Here is a 20,210-nt window from a genome sequence, read left to right on the forward strand (position 1 = left end):
AGAAAACGCTGTCAAAACCCAAATACAGGTACAGACAGGTACAGGTACAGGTATGGGAACAGGTACGGGTACGTGTATGGGTACAGGTACTGGTACGGGTACGTTTCTCATCAAGCCGTGGTCTTCAGGACGCTACAGGATTGTAACAACAACGTAATCAACAACCAAGGAATCACCCTTTAATCTTGTATGTTGTTTTATTTTTGGTCCCATTGGGGGTTTGATGGTAAATGAAGCCGAATCGGACAATTGATTGTGTTCACATGGAAACGTCCGATCCCGTATGAATAGTCATCATTGTTAATTGTTTTGTGACACCACATTATCCACCCACAGAGTGGTTTCCCCCTCATTTTGTCCCGGCCACGTTCAGAGCGAATGACGACCCCCCCTCTCCCTCTCATCCCCCCCAACCTCGTCGGACATTACAAAGTGGTCCCACCAGCGCACACACCCTGCTTCAAACGTGCCAGCCGCCTCCTGCTCGCACTTCACCTGCACTTCCTAATACCCCTCTTCCACTCTTGATGATAAGGTGGGACAGACAGGCTCCTCCTCCCCCAACCACCACCCCCCCCCCAAACCGCCATCAGCAATCGTACTCGTACCTGCAACATTTCAAACAAGTAGTGCTCACGTTGTTCCGTTTGGCAGGTTTCAATTCGCTCAGCCAGGTATTCACAAGTAATATTTGAATCACGTGTGTACTGTGCGTACAATCATCTCTCACACTCGCCTCCAAGCCGACGAGCCTGGGTTCGAATCCCTTCCGGGATTAGTTCGTGGACGTTAAATATCCCTTCCTTCGCGAAGAGTCGGCAAGCTATCGCCGGCATCATGAACAAATAACAAATTCCTGCCTTAACTACCCCTGGGAAGGCAACGGCAAACCACCCAGTATAACCCTTACCAAGAAGCTACTCCCGCCATCGGGTAGAGCACCCGAATATGAATAATCGTGTTTAATGGGGCCGCCGTGACGGTTATAGACCAGTCGGGTTATGAAATCAAACGGAAAACCAAATATCGCATTGGAATCATCAGGAGGATCGTGGATAGGATTCGGGTTTCAGCCGCTACTCCTCTACCCTCAAACCCATCCAGGCACAGCCAAGTGAGACAAACAGAAATTGAGACTGTGGCCAATCCAATGCTCGAGCAATAGACATTTGGAATTTTGGCTTTTTCAGCCTGGTCTGTTGGGTATTCACATCTACATGGACACAGTTTCTTCCCTCATCTGCAGCATCTGTCTGCCGGCTTGTATCATTGTAAGGGAGAATTGTTGTGCAGTTAATCCAACCCCTCCCCTTTATGTTCTGCAGGAATTTGTTCAGCGTGCTGGCAACAACTCACCTATTCTTCCTGAAAGACGAAGTGAGCACATACCACGTTTCGAGTCTCTGGTATGACTCGGACAGGGTTCGAACCGTCAACCTCCCAGACTCAGAGCGGACGCTCCAACCATTACACCACCGAGACTGATACTTTGTGTACTTTACAAATTTCCATCTCCCATTCCCGATCAGGCAAGTTGAAGACCAAGTACATTAGACATGAGACTTCAACAAAAGCAGATCAGCATCTTTCATCTTTAATTAAAAAATAAATTGCACATTCTCGTAGACAAAGCAAAAACGCATTTACAGCCTTTTTTTTCACCAAAAATCTCTAAAATAAATTACATATAAATACAGTATTCATGGAGGTAGATAAACTACCCAATGTAAACATTTCAATAACCACATTGGAGTCATCGATATATCAACAGGGGTTGTGGTTGGTGGTTCGTTGAGAAAAAAAAACGAGCAATTGATGAATAGGGAAGATGAGAGGAGGAGAGAATGAAGGTAAAGTGGAGTGTGCGAGGAGTGCAGAGACGAGGAAAAAAGCTTCGGAAGTGGAGTGAGTGGAGGGAAGGGAAGAGCCATATTTGGGACATATGGAGGGAGAGAGGTCGGGTCAAAAAAATTGCCACTATATTTGCATAGGTAATAAATATATGACCCCAAATTCAAAGAATAATTTCCCTCATTCACGTCTGTTGTCCAATGACTACCCATCGCAACCTGTCCAATATTCGTGACGGTTATTACATGATGAGGATTTAGTATTGCCAGCTTGGCCACTGGTATTCACAGTCATAGGTAAATGGTGATGGTTGTTGGTGGTAAGGCTGGTACAACCGCCGATCGTAGAAAGCATTGTAAGGATGTAAAAATGGAACTGATGTGCTAAAGGGGGAGCCACAGTAAGACTCAATTCCAGACTGTTGTTGGGGCCAGCCTCCAGTTGGCCACCCCATTGAAAATGTCGTGTCTGCTGCTGCACTGACAGAAGTGGAGACCGGGCCAAGAGTAGAGTCGGGGGACTCCGAGGAGGGACTCAAATCCGTGATGTCGGTGGAACTGTGAGTTCGGGAAGATACAATCGAATTAGTTCCAGTATCTGGCTGGGCCACTCCAAAATCAGGCCTCGACGCTTAAAAAATATTTGACAAGTCTGACGTCCGAGGCCTACCTTGTCGGTGTGGTGTTAGCATCGGTTCCGTATAATTGGCACGGTTCCGGCATGCTCATCGTCACCCAATTCCCTTCGAGTTCAGGAAAGGATTCTGGGCAGATGGACCCCAAAGATGGATCTGTGCTGTGCGGCTGCGCTGCCGGTGATGAGCATTGCCGCTTTGTGGATCCTGAGGGAGACGAGACGAGTTGAAAGTAAATTAATGCCAAGAATCGAGATTGTGTGTCGACAAATGGAGGAAATGGATTTATTGCAAGGATGGTTGCCGTACATTGAAATCAAGATGGCAGAAAGTTAGTGCTGAGGGGCCATGATTTTATTAACCCTCTCAGTGCACATGTAAGTTTATTACAATGCATTTTTACCACTGTCACAAGTTTGCACCACGTGCTGTCACACGATTCGGTACACAGAGGAGGAAGAGAAGGGAAGAGGAAGGAGAGAGCAAGAAGGTTGGGAGAGTGCCAAAAGAATGGGAAAGGAAATAATTTTGGTCCAAGGGGATGGAGCGGGCCTTACACCATATTTTTGTGCATGATACATATACCTCGCCTCTAAAGGTGAAATCACATTACAATGAGAGCATAATATACAACTCGAGGAGGTGAAAGTTCTTACCTTTTTCATCACTATTTTCTTCATTCATTTTTTGTTTCTTTCGCTCTTGCTTTGAACATAACCTGGAAAGGGAGGGAAAACATGATTACAAACTGATGGTAAGTGATCTGATATGGTTTCATGTTGCGATTGAATCAGCCTCCCCAAACCCACCTCTAACCCACCCCAAGCTCAACTCTTACCATCTCCAAGCTCATTTCTTAACCCTCCCCAAGCCTTTCTCTTAACCCTCACCTCTATCTTGTCCCTCAACCCTGCTATGACATACATACCTCTTATGGTTACGTCCATCCTTCCGAAAACCTTTGGCGTAAGGGTTGTGGTCAATCTTCAGTGATGCAATCTGCAAAGCCGTCCGTCCAAAGGGAAGCATTAAATGATAGGCTGGTGGCGAAGGACAGACTTGGTCTAACCGTCTTGATTTATCATTCGGGACAATATATTTATGGGGGATTAGAAGCCTTATTTTTATTAAACTTAATAATCTCAATGTAAACCTCATATGCATCCAAATAAATAGATGACCCCTTAATAAATATTAACGTGCAGAAAATTTATCTGCCAATGTGAAAATTTCATCCTGTTTTTAATCTTTACATTACTCATGTAGTATAGTCAACAAAGATGTTCACTTAGGGATCGAGCAGAGGTACAAGATGAGACCAATGTTCTTACCTTGCTATTCTGATAGGCTGTGACAGCGATGAACTCGGTCTCCGGGAATAAGAAGGTGGAGGCGGCAGGTGAGGACAGCATGTGGCTGTCACCGCCTGGGATAACGTGGATCCGTGGCTGGTACTTATGCATGGAATGCAGAATGATCTGAAAAAAAAAAACGGATGTAAAGTTCTTTGAAATTGTTTTTCAATTCAGGACATGAACCAATCACAGGGAAGGACGTCGAACAGGAAGGAGAGAGCTGAACCCAAACGAGGAACCAAAATGATAAAGAGCCGGGGAAAGGAGAAAACTCACATAGCCATGCTGATCCGTCATGTTGTTTGTGACCTTGACTTTGAGGAAAGAGATTGGTGCTCTCATCCAGTGCGCGCCACTCGCTGGTGAGTCCGGGTGGATGTATGTTCGGCTAGGCAAGGCTGGCTCGGCAGGGCCGATCACCTCCCATGAACCGACCTCTGCATGCCACTTGTACTTTGAGCCGTCCGCAGGGATGAGCTCCAGTAAGAAGATGTAGGAGGCCGCTGGATCAAGACCCTTGGCGGCCAGTCGGCACTGAGGAAACATACGCCTAAAGAGGGAAAGAAAGGAGGAGAGAGATGGAGAGATAGGCTTAATGTTTTATGCTTTATCATCAACTACCAATGTACTTTTCTCCATCACAACCCAAATCCTTTCACATAGATATACTAGTGAATGGTCCGCAAATTAAAGTTTATTAATTAACTTGAGAGGATGGTGCCCACACAATTGTGATGACGTTTGAATAATGGCTTGTGACGTCACAGTTTCACTCTCTGGACAGAACCAAAACCTCTCTCATGGCAAGGTCATTAAGTGGCAACTAGGGTGGCAGACTGACAACTGGAAAGGAGGAATAACTGGAGCTATAGTACTTCCCACACATTATTATTATTGCCTAAAACCATGTTTCATCCACAAGTGACCATGATCCATCACTCACCTGCCAGACTTTGTGATGATCATTTCGGTTCCGATGCCGTGGAAGTCTTTCCATAGTGCCGCATTCTGGAGGGTCAATCTGATGTCGTTCGCATGTAGTTTCTCAGTGGCGTTAGTTGGCAGGGAGGCAGGTGGTGGTTGGGCATAGAGTGGGAAGGGGCAGTCGAACTGAGGACGACGTGTTAGACGCCATTCTGCAGGAGGAGGCATAAAAATCCAGCAGTCATAATTAAATTCATGAACTTTATCTGCAGAAGCAGTTTCTTGGCTATAGGGATATCCAATCCTGAACGGATCACCACTCCAACACAGGAAGTTAGGGCAGGGATTTGTAATTTGTTCAGGGTTCCGGCGATAGGTTGTCTGCTATTCGCAAAGGACACCGTGGGATCTTTAACGTGCACAAACTAACGCCGGCACACAGGGCACCCAGTTTAACGTCCATCTGAGGGACGGCACATACAGTGATGATTCGACCTGCCTGTGAAACACCAGGATGACAGTTTATAGCTGGGTCGGGAATCAAACCTGAATGAAACCCAGGCGAGACAGCTTAGAGTCGAGTCAAACCCTGGCTAGACAGCTGAGAGTCGAGTGTGCATACCTCGAGGCCATCCCACCAGCTCCTACTTTATCAAAATCATGATTACAATTGATCTGATTAAGTTGCACAGCTTCAGACAAGACATGATTGGACCAATTGAAAAGACCATTAGCCAGCCTACTTTTGAAAATCTAGAATGTTATTTCCAGAAACCTCTTTGTTGAGCTGTGCCCTAAAAATGTCTCATAACCTTTCCACAAGGAGTTGGCCTTGTGGGAATTGGACTCAGTTGGTATCACATACCCGACAATTATGGAACACACATTTTCTCGTACGTTTGGCTGGAAGTTTCAAACATTTGTATTTGATACCGTAAGTTTTGGTCAGAATATGTGGCTTACCTCCCTCGACTGTAATTCCTCAATTGGACTTCCATTATCAAGTAATGTTGCTAAAAGGTCACAAAAGCTCTCAAGCACTCACAATGCAGGTAATGATAATAAAAGGACCACTGAACTCACCACCGTACTGTGTTGCTTCGTTGATGGTTTGAGGGTACATGGCAGCGTGGGACGTCGTGAGTGCTGCAGGAGGTGCGAGTGCACATGGACTGCGGCCCAGGTAGTCACACGAGGAGAACATGACTCTACTCTGTCTCTCGCTCAGACAGGACAGGCTGAGTGAGCTGTCAGGGTATTCTGGCCTGCACGAGTCTGTGTTAGACATTTATATACCCAAGGCAGGCCCTTTGAAATGTCGCTTAATTTTGCAAATGAGAGAATTCCCTCCAAGGACCCGCCTGGCCCACCCTCTCCTTTTTTTACCTCCCTCGGAACCCACCACAGCTTACCGTCTCACTCATCACTTCCCAGTCTCGTAGTTCTGCTGGACCCCCACCTATTCCGCTGGAGCATCCCCCTTTGGTTACATTAAGGACTTGCCACCTTCCATGTCCAAATGAAAACTTTTCCCACAGCTATATAACCGCTTCCCACCAGCACCATAAGGTGACCATTTGCTGCATTAGGACGGTGACCCGTGTTGGAAAGTGTGGAGGCTGTTGGGTTACATCGCAACCAGTTTTCTCACACTCAGTGTGAAGCCATTTTGTTTTAGTTGCATCATTGTTTTGAAGTGATGAAGACCTATTTCAGGGTAAACCTCAAGTGTTCCTTTTTATTTCACCCATTACCGAAGGTTAGGTTGCTGTGTCTGTCACTGTCTCTGTCTCTCTCTCTCACTTTGCCCATTATAATCATATGCAGGACAATAACATTGGAGGTAGTGGAGAAATCAAGAGTCGACGTGATATTAACCTGGGATCTCAACATTGACAAGGGCCAACTGGACGAGCGCTCAGATGGGAACATCAAACAGCCGAACGCAAAGGTCATACCAAGTAAGCTAACCCATCTCGGATTAGCAGGTTTCCTTATCACGCAGGACCACAGTGGATTTGAATTACTGTATTTTGTTTCACGTCATATATCTCTGAAGCCGCTACATTGGGTGTGTAGAGTGGTGCTTGGTTGAAAATAATTAGGAGGGGGGCATTGGCGAAATGTCTCAAATTGCTGCCCTAAAGGCAGATGGTGAGTCCGTCTCCTGTTCACACCTCTGTGTCAAACGCTTTGCACCGCCAGCCGACGCTTTGCAAAATTACCGCCTGGTGCCCACCCCTCTACCCACCACCTTTTCCCACCCGGAACCCCCAGCATCTCCTCCATCCGTAGATAGTCACAGTGCGGTGCAAGAAACAACAATTTCAATGGTAATCGGTCGTCTTTAGACAATGAAGTTGCATTTAATCCACATGAACTTCATCAATGGCAGCTCGGGATTCGAATATACATCGATATTGTCAAATTGAATCAAGAATATGCAATTAATACAAAGCCTTCCAAATAATATGGTCTTTATCAATCATGGAGCCAGGATTTAGAAGAACCCTACGTTTCTTCCATCCAAGAGAATCCAAAAAGCATTTTGATGGTCGAATCAGGGGTGAAATTGGAGATTTGCCACGATCTCTTTCAATGGAAGACCATTTTGAGTGTTACAGGTATATATATATAATAGCACATTTATTGTGGGTCCAAGTTCAACGGAATATTTGTGCAGAACTGCCCTCAAAATACCCTTTCCTCATTGTGCATTGCCTTGTTGAATACAGGGTGTTTCAAAAAGAGTGATGCAACTTTAAATGTTTGTTTTCAAGGAAACAGAAACCTCAGGAACGTGAACCAAACATTTCTTGAAAGATTATGACATGGTATTCTCTACCACTGATTGCTATTTGCAGTAAGTCACTGCGAGATTTTGTGAGAGCCCAAGGTCTGAAATTGGCATTTACGCAAAATCCTTGTAATTGACGTTCTCGATGTGTGCTCCACCTTGGTTCAGACAGGCATTGATCCTGAGTCCAAAGTTCTGTCCAACAGAGCCCTTAACAGCCCCCCAGAACCAGTAGTCCAGAGGGTTCAAGTCTAGGCTATGGGCTGCCCAGTCATTAGCGGTACCCAGGGCAACGAGGCGGTTTCTGAAGAGCTTCCGCAGGAAAGTGATGGTGTCACCAGTTGTATGTGGGGGTACACAATCCTGCATAAACCAGGTCGTGCTGAGCTGGTTTGGGGTGACATTTTGGGCTAGATCATGATGGAACTTCTGGAGCACAGCCCGGTAGCGCTCACCATTGATCGTCACTATCCTGCTGTTGTCATTTTCAAACCAGTAAGGCCCTAGCGTTCCCCCTCTGGCATTGAAGGTGCAGAAGCATGTGACCTTAGGCCCTTTGAGGTACCTCTCAGTGATCTCAGGTTGTTTCTGCCCCCCAGAAAATGTTGTCATTGTTGATGGCACCTTTCAAGTGGAAATGGGCTTCATCACTGAACCAGATCAGGTTGATCCAGCTTGGGTACTGCTCCATCCTGTCACTGAGCCAATTTCACATATCAAGTCTCCTCATGTTATCTTGACTCAGTTTATGCCTAATAGAGATGATGTATGGGAAAAGCTTCAGTTCCTTAGTGAGGATACACCAGACTGATGTTGGTTTGATGCCTAGCTCCTGGGAGTATGGTGGTGGGACTTCTTGGGACTATTCACTGCAGAATCCCACACGGCGTCGATGTTGGCTTGGCTCTTGGTTACTGATGCTCGCCTGCCACTGTTGCCCTTATGCTCAAAATGTTTCACAATATGTTGAATGGCACAATTTGTGGATCCATCATGTGTTCTGAGGTCATATTCCCGGCAGAACCTCTGGCGGGTGTCCATATATGATTGTCTCGTACCACAGAGCCACCACCTTTGTCTTCTGCTTCACTGTCAATGGCATAGTTGAACTACGGAGCTCGAAATCCCAGGAAACAAATACCACGATAACACCACCAAACCCTGGAAAGGGAAATGGTATAGGTGAAAAAAACAAAGAAATGGCAGGAAGTCAAAGTTGTATCAATCATTTTGAAACACCCTGTATAGTATGTCCATGGTCGTTGTCCAGATGTCCACGTCAGAGAAACCTCCAGGATGAATGGGACTAGTGAGTATTGGAGGACAAATTAAGAACTTTATAATTCAAACACTAATAGGAATGACAAAGTCCTTCTCTAAGTTTTTAATTGACTTGATTTAATTTTTTGTTTTTAAATTTACTGTATTTACAACTTCTTTTTCAAGTTTTCAACTTAGTTTCATAATTACCTCCACCACCAAAGGTGAAGGAGGTGATGTTTTCACACTTCTCTGTCTGTCTGTCTGCTTTTTTGTTTTTTTTGTGATTAAAATATCTCCAAAAGTTGTGGACAGATTTGGATGAAACTTCGTGGACAGATTGGGTGTGTGACCACGACAAATTTATTTGATTGTGGTGAAGATCCGGATCCGGATCCGATGACGAGAATTTTTAAGCGATTCTTCACCATTGAGAAATCAGGCTAAAAACGATATAGCACTGCACAGCATGATATTTCAAAAATGTATAAGGCCCGATATGTTCTTGTGGATCAGGCATTACGTGGAAGAGGTATGTGCTTCACAGAGTGCCCTTCTAGTTTTATTTGTTGCCGTCCATGGAAAAAAATATTCTTGAAAAATTTCAAGAAAAACAAAAATCATTGTAACGAGACAAAAAATCCTCATGCTAATCAATGAGTCAAACTTAAAAAATACATTTTCATTTACAGTACTGCACAAGTATGGAGAATAAGTGTGAGGGGCCGTCAGGATGACCTGGAGCCCAAGAGGTATGCACAGCATGCTGTCGAGGCTGGGTTGAAATATCGAGTGACTATAAACTCTCATCCTGGTGTTTTACATGCAGGGCGAGACATCAATGTGTGCGTCGTCCATTGGAGGGACGTGAAGCCGGAGGGCTAGTCTGCCAGCACTGAACAGGTTGGTGGATGTTAAAGATCCCACGGTGTCTTTTGTGAAGAGTAGACGAGTGATCACCGGCACCTTGAACCGATTACAAGTTTCTGGCCTGACTAACTGCTGGGAAGACAAATGCAAACCACTCAGCATAACCAGACCACCCAGCACATCCAAATCACTCAGCATAACCAAACCACTCAGCATGTCCAAACCACTCAGCACAACCAAACCACCGAGCATAACCAAACCACCGAGCATAACCAAACCACTCAGGATATCCAAACCACTCAGCATAATGAAACCACTCAGCATAACCAAACCACTCAGCATAACCAAACCACTCAGCACAACCAAACCACTCAGCATTACGAAACAACTCAGCATAACCAAACCACTCAGCATTACGAAACTCAGCATAACCAAACCACGAAGCATAACCAAACCACCGAGTATAACCAAACCACCGAGCATAACCAAACCACTCAACCTATCCAAACTGCCTGGCATAACCACACCACCTCACATAATCAAACCACTCAGCACAACCAAACCACTCAGCATTACCAAACAACTCAGCATAACCAAACCACCGAGCATTACCAAACCACCGAGCATAACCAGACCACCCAGCACATCCAAATCACTCAGCATAACCAAACCACTCAGCATGTCCAAACCACTCAGCACAACCAAACCACCTCGCATAATCAAACCACTCAGCACAACCAAATCACTCAGGATAACCAAACCACCGAGCATAACCAATCCACCCAGTGTAACTTCTCAAGATTATAGTTCAGAAGGTATGAATTGTGGATTCATGATAATGATCTCCATCACACCGGGTACAGCCCCGACCCACACTAACCCACAAATCAACCAGAATAAGTTTATCTATCACAACGTGTTTTTAGCCTCCTTCTCCTCCTCCTCCATCTCCTACTCCGCCTCCTCCTCCCTCCTTGCCAAAATATATCATCATGATCAGTAGATATCTGAGCAACTTCCTGGACTCATTCCCCATTCGCCTTGACAGGAGATCAGGTCAGCAGTTTGGAAGTCGGACATGGTTCCAACACACAGTGAGATCTTTCACACCCAAAGTGCATCAAAACAGTCAGCTTAATATCTAACCGTCATGTGACACAAAGCCCTGCCTGCCATTCACCATGAACGACATTTTGCAGTTTTGGACCCTATAATTACTTTGGAAATGGAAAACCTTGTTTAAAGGTCCCATGACGCACAAAAGTACTGAAATTGCATATACGAGGTGTGTTCAAAAAGTATCCAACCTTAATTTTTCGTGCGTAAACAAATGAAGCTAGGGGGGCGTGGTTTGGTGCACGTATGTAGGCGATCCTAATTCGTATGCGTGAATATTTTCCCGCCTGCAGAAGCTGTCAGTCGTCGACAGACCGCCGATGAGTGAGGAAGTGTAAGTGAGAGCCGTCGGATTTTCGTTTTTGACAATATCACGGAAAAACTTGAACAACGCTACTGCGTCAAATTTTGTGTAAAGCTTGGCGATTCCCAAGTGGAAACGATCCGCAAGATTCAACAGGCCTTCGGGAACGAAGCAATGGGCACCACACAGATAAAAGAGTGGTACAACCGCTTCAAAGATGGTCGCACATCAGTGGAAAGTGAAGCACGTTCTGGTAGGCCCTCAACATCACGGAATGAGATCGTCATGGACCAAGTGAGGATCCTGCTGATGCAGGATCGTCGAATCACGATCAGAGAACTTGCAGACGAGGCGGGCGTCAGCATTGGGTCCGTTCATTCCATTGTGACTGAGGATTTGGGCTGAAGGAGAATCTCAGCGAAGTTCATGCCAAAGCTGCTAATGATCGAGCAGAAGCAACTCCGTTTGGAGATCACACAGGACATGCTGGAGACTGAACAGCGATCCCAACTTCTTCAACACAGTGATCACTGGCGATGAGACCTGGGTTTATGGGCATGACTCAGAAACCAAGTTCCATTCATCACAATGGAAGCATCCAACATCCCCGAGGCCAAAAAAAAGCAAGGAATTACTGTCAAAGTCATGATGACCGTCTTCTTTGACTCCAGTGGCGTGGTTCATCACGAGTACGCACCACACGGCACAACCATCACCAAAGAGTACGACCAAGAGGTACTGCGTCGCCTTTGTGTCGCTGTGCGACGCAAACGGCCGGACCTGTGGGCAGCGGTCAATTGGCAGCTCCATCACGATAACGCACCCACCCATTCTTCACATTTGAAACAGAGTTTCCTGGCCAAACACAACACACCTGTGCTTCGTCAGGCTCCCTACTCTCCCAACATGGCTCCGTGTGACTTCTGGCTTTTCCCCAAGCTGAAAATGCCCCTGAAAGGGAACAGATTCCAGTCCGGAGAAGACATCATGCGGAATGCGATGGACCAGCTGCACGCCATCCCAAAAGAGGCGTTCCAGCGCTACTTCCAACAGTGGCAGAACCGTTGGGAGAAGTGTGTGGCAGCCCAAGGGGACTACTTTGAAGGAGATTAGTGTAAGTTTGTTGTATCTGGATACGAGTATTTTTTTATGAACAAAGGTCGGATACTTTTTGAACACACCTCGTGTATACGAGGTGTGTTCAAAAAGTATCCAGCCTTAATTTTTCGTGTGTAAACAAATGAAGCTAGGGAGGCGTGGTTTGGTGCACGTATGTAGGCGATCCGAATCCATATGCGTGAATATTTTCCCGCCTGCAGAAGCTGTCAGTCGCCGACAGACCGCCGATGAGAGAGGAAGTGTAAGTGAGCGTCGTCGGATTTTCGTTTTTGACAAAATGACGGATCACTGTGGTCTCATCGCCAGTGATCACTGTGTTGAAGAAGTTGGGATCGCTGTTCACAGTCTCCAGCATGTCCTGTGCGATCTCCAAACGGAGTTGCTTCTGCTCGATGGTTAGCAGCTTTGGCACGAACTTCGCTGAGATTCTCCTTAAACCCAAATCCTCAGTCACAATGGAATGAACGGATCCAATGCTGACGCCCGCCTCGTCTGCAAGTTCTCTGATCGTGATTCGACGATCCTGCATCAGCAGGGTCCTCACTTGGTCAATGACGATCTCATTTCGGGATGTTGAGGGCCTACCAGAACGTGCTTCACTTTCCACTGATGTGCGACCATCTTTGAAGCGGTTGTACCACTCTTTTATCTGTGTGGTGCCCATTGCTTCGTTCCCGAAGGCCTGTTGAATCTTGCGGATCGTTTCCACTTGGGAATCGCCAAGTTTTACACAAAATTTGATGCAGTAGCGTTGTTCAAGTTTTTCCATCATTTTGTCAAAAACGAAAATCCGACGGCGCTCACTTCCACTTCCTCACTCATCGGCGGTCTGTCGGCGACTGACAGCTTCTGCAGGCGGGAAAATATTCACGCATACGGATTAGGATCGCCTACATACGTGCACCAAACCACGCCTCCCGAGCTTCATTTGTTTAGGCACGAAAAATTAAGGTTGGATACTTTTTGAACACACCTTGTATTTCCTATAGGAGTTTTTCATCGTGATTTCTGATCTGACAATGTTTTTTCAAAATACTCATTTTGTAAAATGTTACATTAAAAAAAACAAACCTCTTAGGGAACGCCCCTAAAAATTCTGCTAAAATCTACTGAACGACGCGTAACCCACATGACATCATCTCCAGAACAACAAAGGCTGCATGCAAATTACTCGGGTGGGTGGTCTACGTGATTGTATTGGATTCCTGTGTGTTTCCACATTTGATTGGTCGACTCAAACGCTTCCTTCATTTCTGCTTTAAAAAAAATAAACATTTGGTTTTGAATAATGGATGACATGGACTTTGATTTGTCTGGTAGCGACAGTGAGTGTGAGAGAAATGAAGGATTTTGGTCTGAATCAGATGGAGAATTGTCGGATAACGTAGTCGCGGGAGGTGAAGTTCAAGCAGCTGGAAATGAAATACGGCCTTACCAGTTCGAGCCCGAAGCAGGACAAGCAGAGGAAACTGGCGATAAAATTCCCGGCGTTCATGATGATCGGGAGGACATCGAAGGAAGACTTGGCAATAACAACTGGTTAGACTAAATCCTATTCGTACTTCAATAATGTAAATTCTACTTGCATACTGCTCGACATCAGAAATATTTTAGTGAGGTGACGTGACCAGCACAGCGCAGCGGACATGTTGCTCCATGGCGAATGTATCGCAAGGCCAGCCCATGTCATCGGCCGTATCTCTCCACGCATAAAACGGAGCAATCTCGCTGTCCGAATACAATGAAAACTTGTGTGCAGAACACACCTTGTGACACAATTGTCAAGAGTAGTCCGATAAATATGACGTTCTTTTGCATTTTTATACGCCTGATATACATACATATATATATATATATATATATATATATATATATATATATATATATATATATATATATATATATATATATATATATATATATATATATATCGGGGCGTATTATGTGATACCGGTCGTCCGTCCGTCCGTTCCTGTCCGCACTCTAACTCCCAAAGTTTTCAACTTTCATGTTTCATATTTGGTACATAGGTACAGACTATGGAGACGGTGTGTCCTAACATACGTTCGGCATCTAAAGTGGTTGCCATGGCAACCAGGATGCTGTTTTCCATGTCGTAGCTCAATTCTGTATATACCTTCTTGTTATTTATTTTATTCCTACTGTCATCATGTAGCACCAGTAGAAAACAATGAAGAAAAGAGAATAACAAAAGAAAGCCACAGCACGTCAGATTTATCAGACTAGTCGGACGGACGACGGATTTATCGGACTCGTCTCGACTCTAGAGTTGACAAGTAACTTGTATTAGCATGCACACAATGTATAAGTCAATGCGTAAGAGTCCCGAGGATATGAGGCCATGTAATAGGACAGATAAATTTGTCTTTCATAGTTGTGCCAACATATTTTTCCCTGTTCATTTATAACAGCATTTTGGCTAAATGTTAATGAATAGCAAGCCAATGGAAGCAGTACCTTCACTATAGAATAAACCCATGTATGTCGAGTGCAGCCATACCTGGCTTGCATGTATGTGGAATCGTACCTATCCCAGCAGGCTGGTTTCAACTAACAATTCAATAAGCTGCAAAGTGTGGGTGCAGATTTTTCACATTGTTTGATTTTAAAATTATCTCCTTGCGCCTTGAAATGATGCAATATTAATCTTTAGTATTTTACTTGTATGTCCCTGTAAGTTTCTTTTTCAATAGAAAGGTTCAACAGTCACATTTTATATTTTGTAGACATGGTATAGCCCGTTATTGTGCATACATGTATTGGATTTGTACACGACTACGACAAGGTAGTAAAGGGATAAATAATTGCCTCGTGATTGTTGTGCATACACGGCTCAGAAGCAGAATTTCTTGTCTCTGTGTGCAAGGAAACATCCGCGAAACAATCACAGGAATTAAGACGATCAGTGAGATAGCAAACAAATGTGCACAATGCATATGTACGTACTTTATACGGTGCGCGACGTCTAATCAATCAACTCTGAGCGAGTAGCGTTCTGGAGATGACGTCAACGGTCAAGTGACCTGCGGTTCGCTGAACTCAACTTTTTTGAGGGATGGGGCATAGCAAGTTGTGAAAAGCACTACAAATGTTCGAAATATTGGTCTAATTATCCCATTGTTGATTTAAAAAAAGAAACATGGGTGATTTCTTCACTGGGAAGGTCAAGTTAATATATAAATAACCAGAAACTTTTGAGTGTCATGGGACCTTTAAAACGTTCCCTGGTCTTTCACAGAAGAGGAATATAAAGATCTTCAGTGGACCTTCTCACCTGATCCACCAAACATGGTCATTTACTCGTCCCTGATCGTTTAAACTCGTCTGTGATCGTTTAAAAACACAGTGGGTCTGTGTTCAGCCCCGACAAGGATCTCCAGTATCACGAGAATCAAATGGTCCAAGTTAAATGATTATTATCTGCCATAAAAGATCACAACGTGCTGACGTTTCGGCCTTTACTCTTCATCAGTACTCTGTGATAATTTACGGTGGATAACCTTAACCACTTTACCTATGAATGAGATACAAAATGTAAACTGTTCAGCCAGGTGGAGCTACGCACTCTACCGAGTGCCGTTCCCGTTACCTCCGCCACCGAAGGTGAAGGAGGTTATGATTTCACCCCTCTCCATCTGTTCGTTTGTCTTTCTGTGTGCAGCATATCTCAAAAAGTTGTGTACGGATCCGGATGAAATTTTGTGGGCAGGTTCGGTGTGTGACAAGGACGAACTGATTCGAGTTGTCGGATCTGGATAGTCATCGAAATCTAATTTTTTCAGTGATTCTTCACCATTGAAAGATGGGGCTAAAAATGATATAGAGCATGACATCTTAAAAAGTTGTGGACGGATTTGGACGAAACTTGGTGGACATGTTGAGTGTGTGACAAGGAAGAAGTGATTCAATTTTGGTGAAGATCTGAATCCGGATCTGTATACGATAATTATTGAATTTTGAAAGTGATTCTTCACCATTGAGAGATAGGGCCAAAACTGATCGACATATAGCATGATATTTCAAAAATGTATTGGGCCCGATATGTTCTCGTGGATCAGGCATTACGTGGCGGAGGTATGCGCTCTCCCGAGTGCCCGTCTAGTTTGTTCTTTTTTTCATCTCTGCTGTCATGGACTGGAGTCAAGTTGTCGAACAGACTGTTACGGTCTCAAAGTTGGTACAACCATTACATGGTCTCCTATAGCAATGGTCTATATTTAGCACAATTTTCTCGTTTCATATAGTGTTAATGAATTTTTTGATCCATTTCTCTTTTCACATCACTGGTTCTTTTTCAATATGATTTTGTACAGATAGAGTTCAAAAGTTCAGGATGACAATATTCTGAATATTTTGAAGTAAAACATACAAAGCTACCGCAAAACTACATATAACTTCATAAAACGTGTGTAATTCATTCGAATCTCGAAACATGCCCTTTAAATATGCATATTCATTCAAGTGCCCCAGAGTTTGTACTAACCCCAACAACATTGGTCATTCTTGAGACTTTTTCCCATAAGGTTAACAGCCTGGGAAAGACGTGTGAAATCACTGGGATTTCTACGGCCAAGTGGTGGCAATTAGGGGCCGAGGCCTGTCCTGGTGAAGATTTTTACACTTCTCACAAGCACACATGGGTGATCAGTTTGTATGGGTCTTCGGACTCATCTGGGAAGGTCAACAGAGGCGTTGATTTATGGTTTGGTGCTCGGATATGTACAAAAGGAGCTATTTGATGCGCTAAGTAGTTATCACTCTGAAAAGATAACAGCTGAAGAAAATTATTTGATCTAAAGTTTAAAAAAAATAATGAATATAATCGTTAACTACAGGTATGCACACCCACCCTTGAGCTGTCTCGCCTGGGTTTGAATCCTGACCTGACTCTAAACCATCAATTCTGGTGTTTTGCATGAAGTGTGAGGCATCAATGTGTGCGGTCCAACGGAAAGGACGTCAAGCTGAAGGACCCGTCTGCAAGCACAAGGTCGTTTGGGAAGGTAAACATCCCACGGTGGTTTTTTTTACGAAGAGTCGGTGAGTCACACTGGCACCCTGAACAAATGACCAATCCACGATAGCAAGTGGCCTTCTTGGGGATGGTTTGACACTAGATTACACGGCTTGCTCTCTCAGTGACCATGGTTGTCGGCTGGTTGAGCAGCTCCCACACTATTCACAGGTTGATCACAAGTCACATGAACGGCTGTCTTCGGCTCTGAAGGGCAACTGTGAATGGATTCACAGTGAGTGAATTGTCAGTAAGTGACATACAATCGTTATTTTATCAAAGGATCATTCAAAACCGTTTACCCACAGTTATCGAGGAATTTCAATAAGTTTTTTAAATTTATTATCTCTGCCACCAAAGATGGATGGAGGTTGTGTATTCACTCTTGTCTTTGAGCATGATATCCCAAAAAGTTGTGGATTAATTAGGCCGAAACTTGGTGGACAGGTTGGGTATGCGACAAGGATGAATTGATTAGATTTTGGTTAAGATTCAGATCCGAGAATCTTTTAAATTATTCTTCACCATTGAGAATTAGAGGCAAACATGATATATAGCACGATATCTTAAAAAACGTTGTGGATGGATTCGGATTAAACTTGGTGGATGAGTTGGGTGTGTGACAAGAAAAAGCCAATTAGATGTTGGTTGAGGTCCAGATCCAGATCTGGCCCATCAATGAGAAATATAATGTAAAGTGTTCAGCCTGGCAGAGGTATGGGCTCTTTTTGTTAGCTTATCTGGAATTGGAATTCCAGATAAGGTATCGTTATCTTGCACTGTCTGTATTCCTCTCCTATTTCGACTTCTCCGGTCAAACAGCTGGGCCAATCCGGCTGAAATTTGGCAAGGTTCTGCTCCTGACTGGTAACGGGGATTGCAAAGTTAATTCCAGTCATGTGACAAAGTAGGTCAAAATGGCAGACAGTAAATTCCTTCAAAAATCTTCATCTCCAGACCCACCAGTCAGAATGCTATCAAATTTAGGTTACAACATTAGGCCAGGGCCCAGATAAGCTGAAGGTCCAGTGCTCCTATTTTTTGCTTGTTCTCTTGATTGCAAATTGTAAATTTAGACATTTTAACCCTATATCCCAATAAAGCTGTTCTGATTGAATGAGAAGTCCAAACAAAGCTGTCATTTGACTGGTGTGCCAGGAGGGGGTGCTATCGCATGAAACACGGCAATCGCAAGGATGACATTAAGCAGGTTGTCTCTTGCACAATGGTGTACAAGTTCCCCAAATGACATCAAGATCCATCCATCTGGTAAATTCCCAAGCTGATATGAATGCCATCGTAAAGTTTGCCATTTGGGAGACAAAAAGATTCTACTTTAAAATCTATATTCTATTTTAAAATAATTAAACTGTCAAATATATGAATATGACAAACCACATGCCAAAAACATTAATCGGGCTGGTAGGATATCATAGAGGTATGCACACCCACCTCCGAGCCATCTCACCTGCCTGAATCTCAACCCAGCGATAAACTCTCATCCTGGTGTTTCACAGGCAGGGCAAGGAATCAATGTGTGTGCTTGTCCCTCAGATGGACGGTAAACCGGATGTCCCATCTGCCGGCATTAATCGGTGGATGTTAAAGATTCCACGGTGTCCTTCATTAAGAGTAGGTGAACTATCGCCGGCACACCAAACAAATTATAAATTGCTGCACCGACTTACTATTTGGAAGGCAATGGCAAACCACCCAGCCTAACCCGTGCCAAGAAACTGCTTCGGAAGACTATGGTATATCTCATCCCAAAACATTCCCACAGTGTAATCAATAATAACACACGTGGACGGGAGTTATCCCGATAAATGGAAAGGTGACCGACTAACTTTAATGTTTTGAAAGTTTTGTTTGAGCTTCTTCATTCCTATAAAGATACCGTTATCATGAGTTATCCCACGCACGCAAAGCGAAAAGCAAGGTAAAGAAGTTGGTTTATATCCATCTATTCATCTGCCCACAAACATCAGTTTATGATCAAGGAATAACTTATTAAAATCAAATGTTATATTTTGAATAAGAATCGGAAAACAAACCTGTCATTTAACATTACTTTATCTCTGAATTTGTCCAGATCATGCATGTGCAGAGAGGAGTGAGGTAATATTTTTAGTCTGTCTGCCTGTGTTAATCAAACAAAATTGAAAATCATTCCAAACAGTAAATTTATTGTTTTTAAGGACGTCATAAAGGACACAAACAACAGGTACTAAGAACTAATGTGACATGTTAGATAGGGCGGTGTAATAGCCACTGCATCAACGGTGGTAAATTCCAGAATTAATATATTTGTATGACTTTTACAATCTCTTTTATTAAAATTGAATTATATACTTGAACACTGTAGAACACAAATCACCTTCTTGTCACTTCCAAAACCCTTCAGTTTAGCAGTACTTGAACATGTTAAAAAGGGTGGTGTATAAGGGTGATGTATAAGACTGCTTCAACAGCGCTAAACTTCTGTAATTTTAAACAATTTTTAAAATCATTATTTTATTTAAAATTGAAGTATATACTTTAACACTTGCACGGGGTAACGTGTTCTATAACTCTCTAGTTTGTTCTGTTGCAATATTCGCTACTTTCCAAGAAATGAAATATAAACCACACGACTAGCTGGTAAATTCCTAGACAGTGATATGACCAAAAAAAAAATCCGAATTACAACCTTGCCTTGTTAGTAGAGCCATCTGCTGGGGATATTGAGGTTTCGTCTTTTCTGTATGCAAAGGTGAGGCTCGTGAAAGAGCTAGAACAGAACAGATCAGCTGTAGAACACAGTGGAACAGCATCAATAATGTCGAGGAACACTTGGATGAAGAATGGGTGAAGGGAAGAATGAGAGCAAGGGAGGGGGGGGGTTGCACAAGGGATAAACAAGCTAGATACAAGCCCAAACACAGGAAGAGGGAAAAAACAGGGAT

At 43.9% G+C, this 20,210-nt stretch overlaps 1 protein-coding gene across 4 annotated transcripts; it reads right to left on the reverse strand.

Moving 5' to 3' along the window:
- Nucleotides 1-1,586: 1,586 nt before the first annotated feature.
- LOC147028534 (T-box transcription factor TBX6-like) lies at nucleotides 1,587-20,078 on the reverse strand. 4 transcript variants are annotated; one of them, XM_085879021.1, is made up of 9 exons: nucleotides 19,955-20,052; nucleotides 18,734-18,844; nucleotides 4,784-4,976; nucleotides 4,117-4,390; nucleotides 3,817-3,963; nucleotides 3,414-3,484; nucleotides 3,142-3,203; nucleotides 2,521-2,692; nucleotides 1,587-2,408 (listed from the first exon to the last, which is right to left on the reverse strand). In XM_085879021.1, exons 2-9 carry the CDS (start codon nucleotides 18,765-18,767, stop codon nucleotides 2,108-2,110), a joined length of 1,254 nt encoding a protein of 417 aa, XP_085735147.1. In that variant the 5' UTR covers nucleotides 18,768-18,844; nucleotides 19,955-20,052; the 3' UTR covers nucleotides 1,587-2,107. The 4 variants fall into 4 exon arrangements, with proteins under 4 accessions (XP_085735147.1, XP_085735146.1, XP_085735145.1 ...); XM_085879020.1 differs by lacking the exon at nucleotides 18,734-18,844 and having other exon boundaries at nucleotides 19,955-20,078; XM_085879019.1 differs by lacking the exons at nucleotides 18,734-18,844; nucleotides 19,955-20,052 and adding an exon at nucleotides 5,848-11,369.
- Nucleotides 20,079-20,210: the final 132 nt, after the last annotated feature.

Source organism: Eptatretus burgeri, chromosome 4 (assembly GCF_056783735.1).
Source record: "Eptatretus burgeri isolate ZD-2024b chromosome 4, Ebu_testis_v1, whole genome shotgun sequence".
Taxonomy (NCBI): Eukaryota; Metazoa; Chordata; class Myxini; order Myxiniformes; family Myxinidae; genus Eptatretus; species Eptatretus burgeri.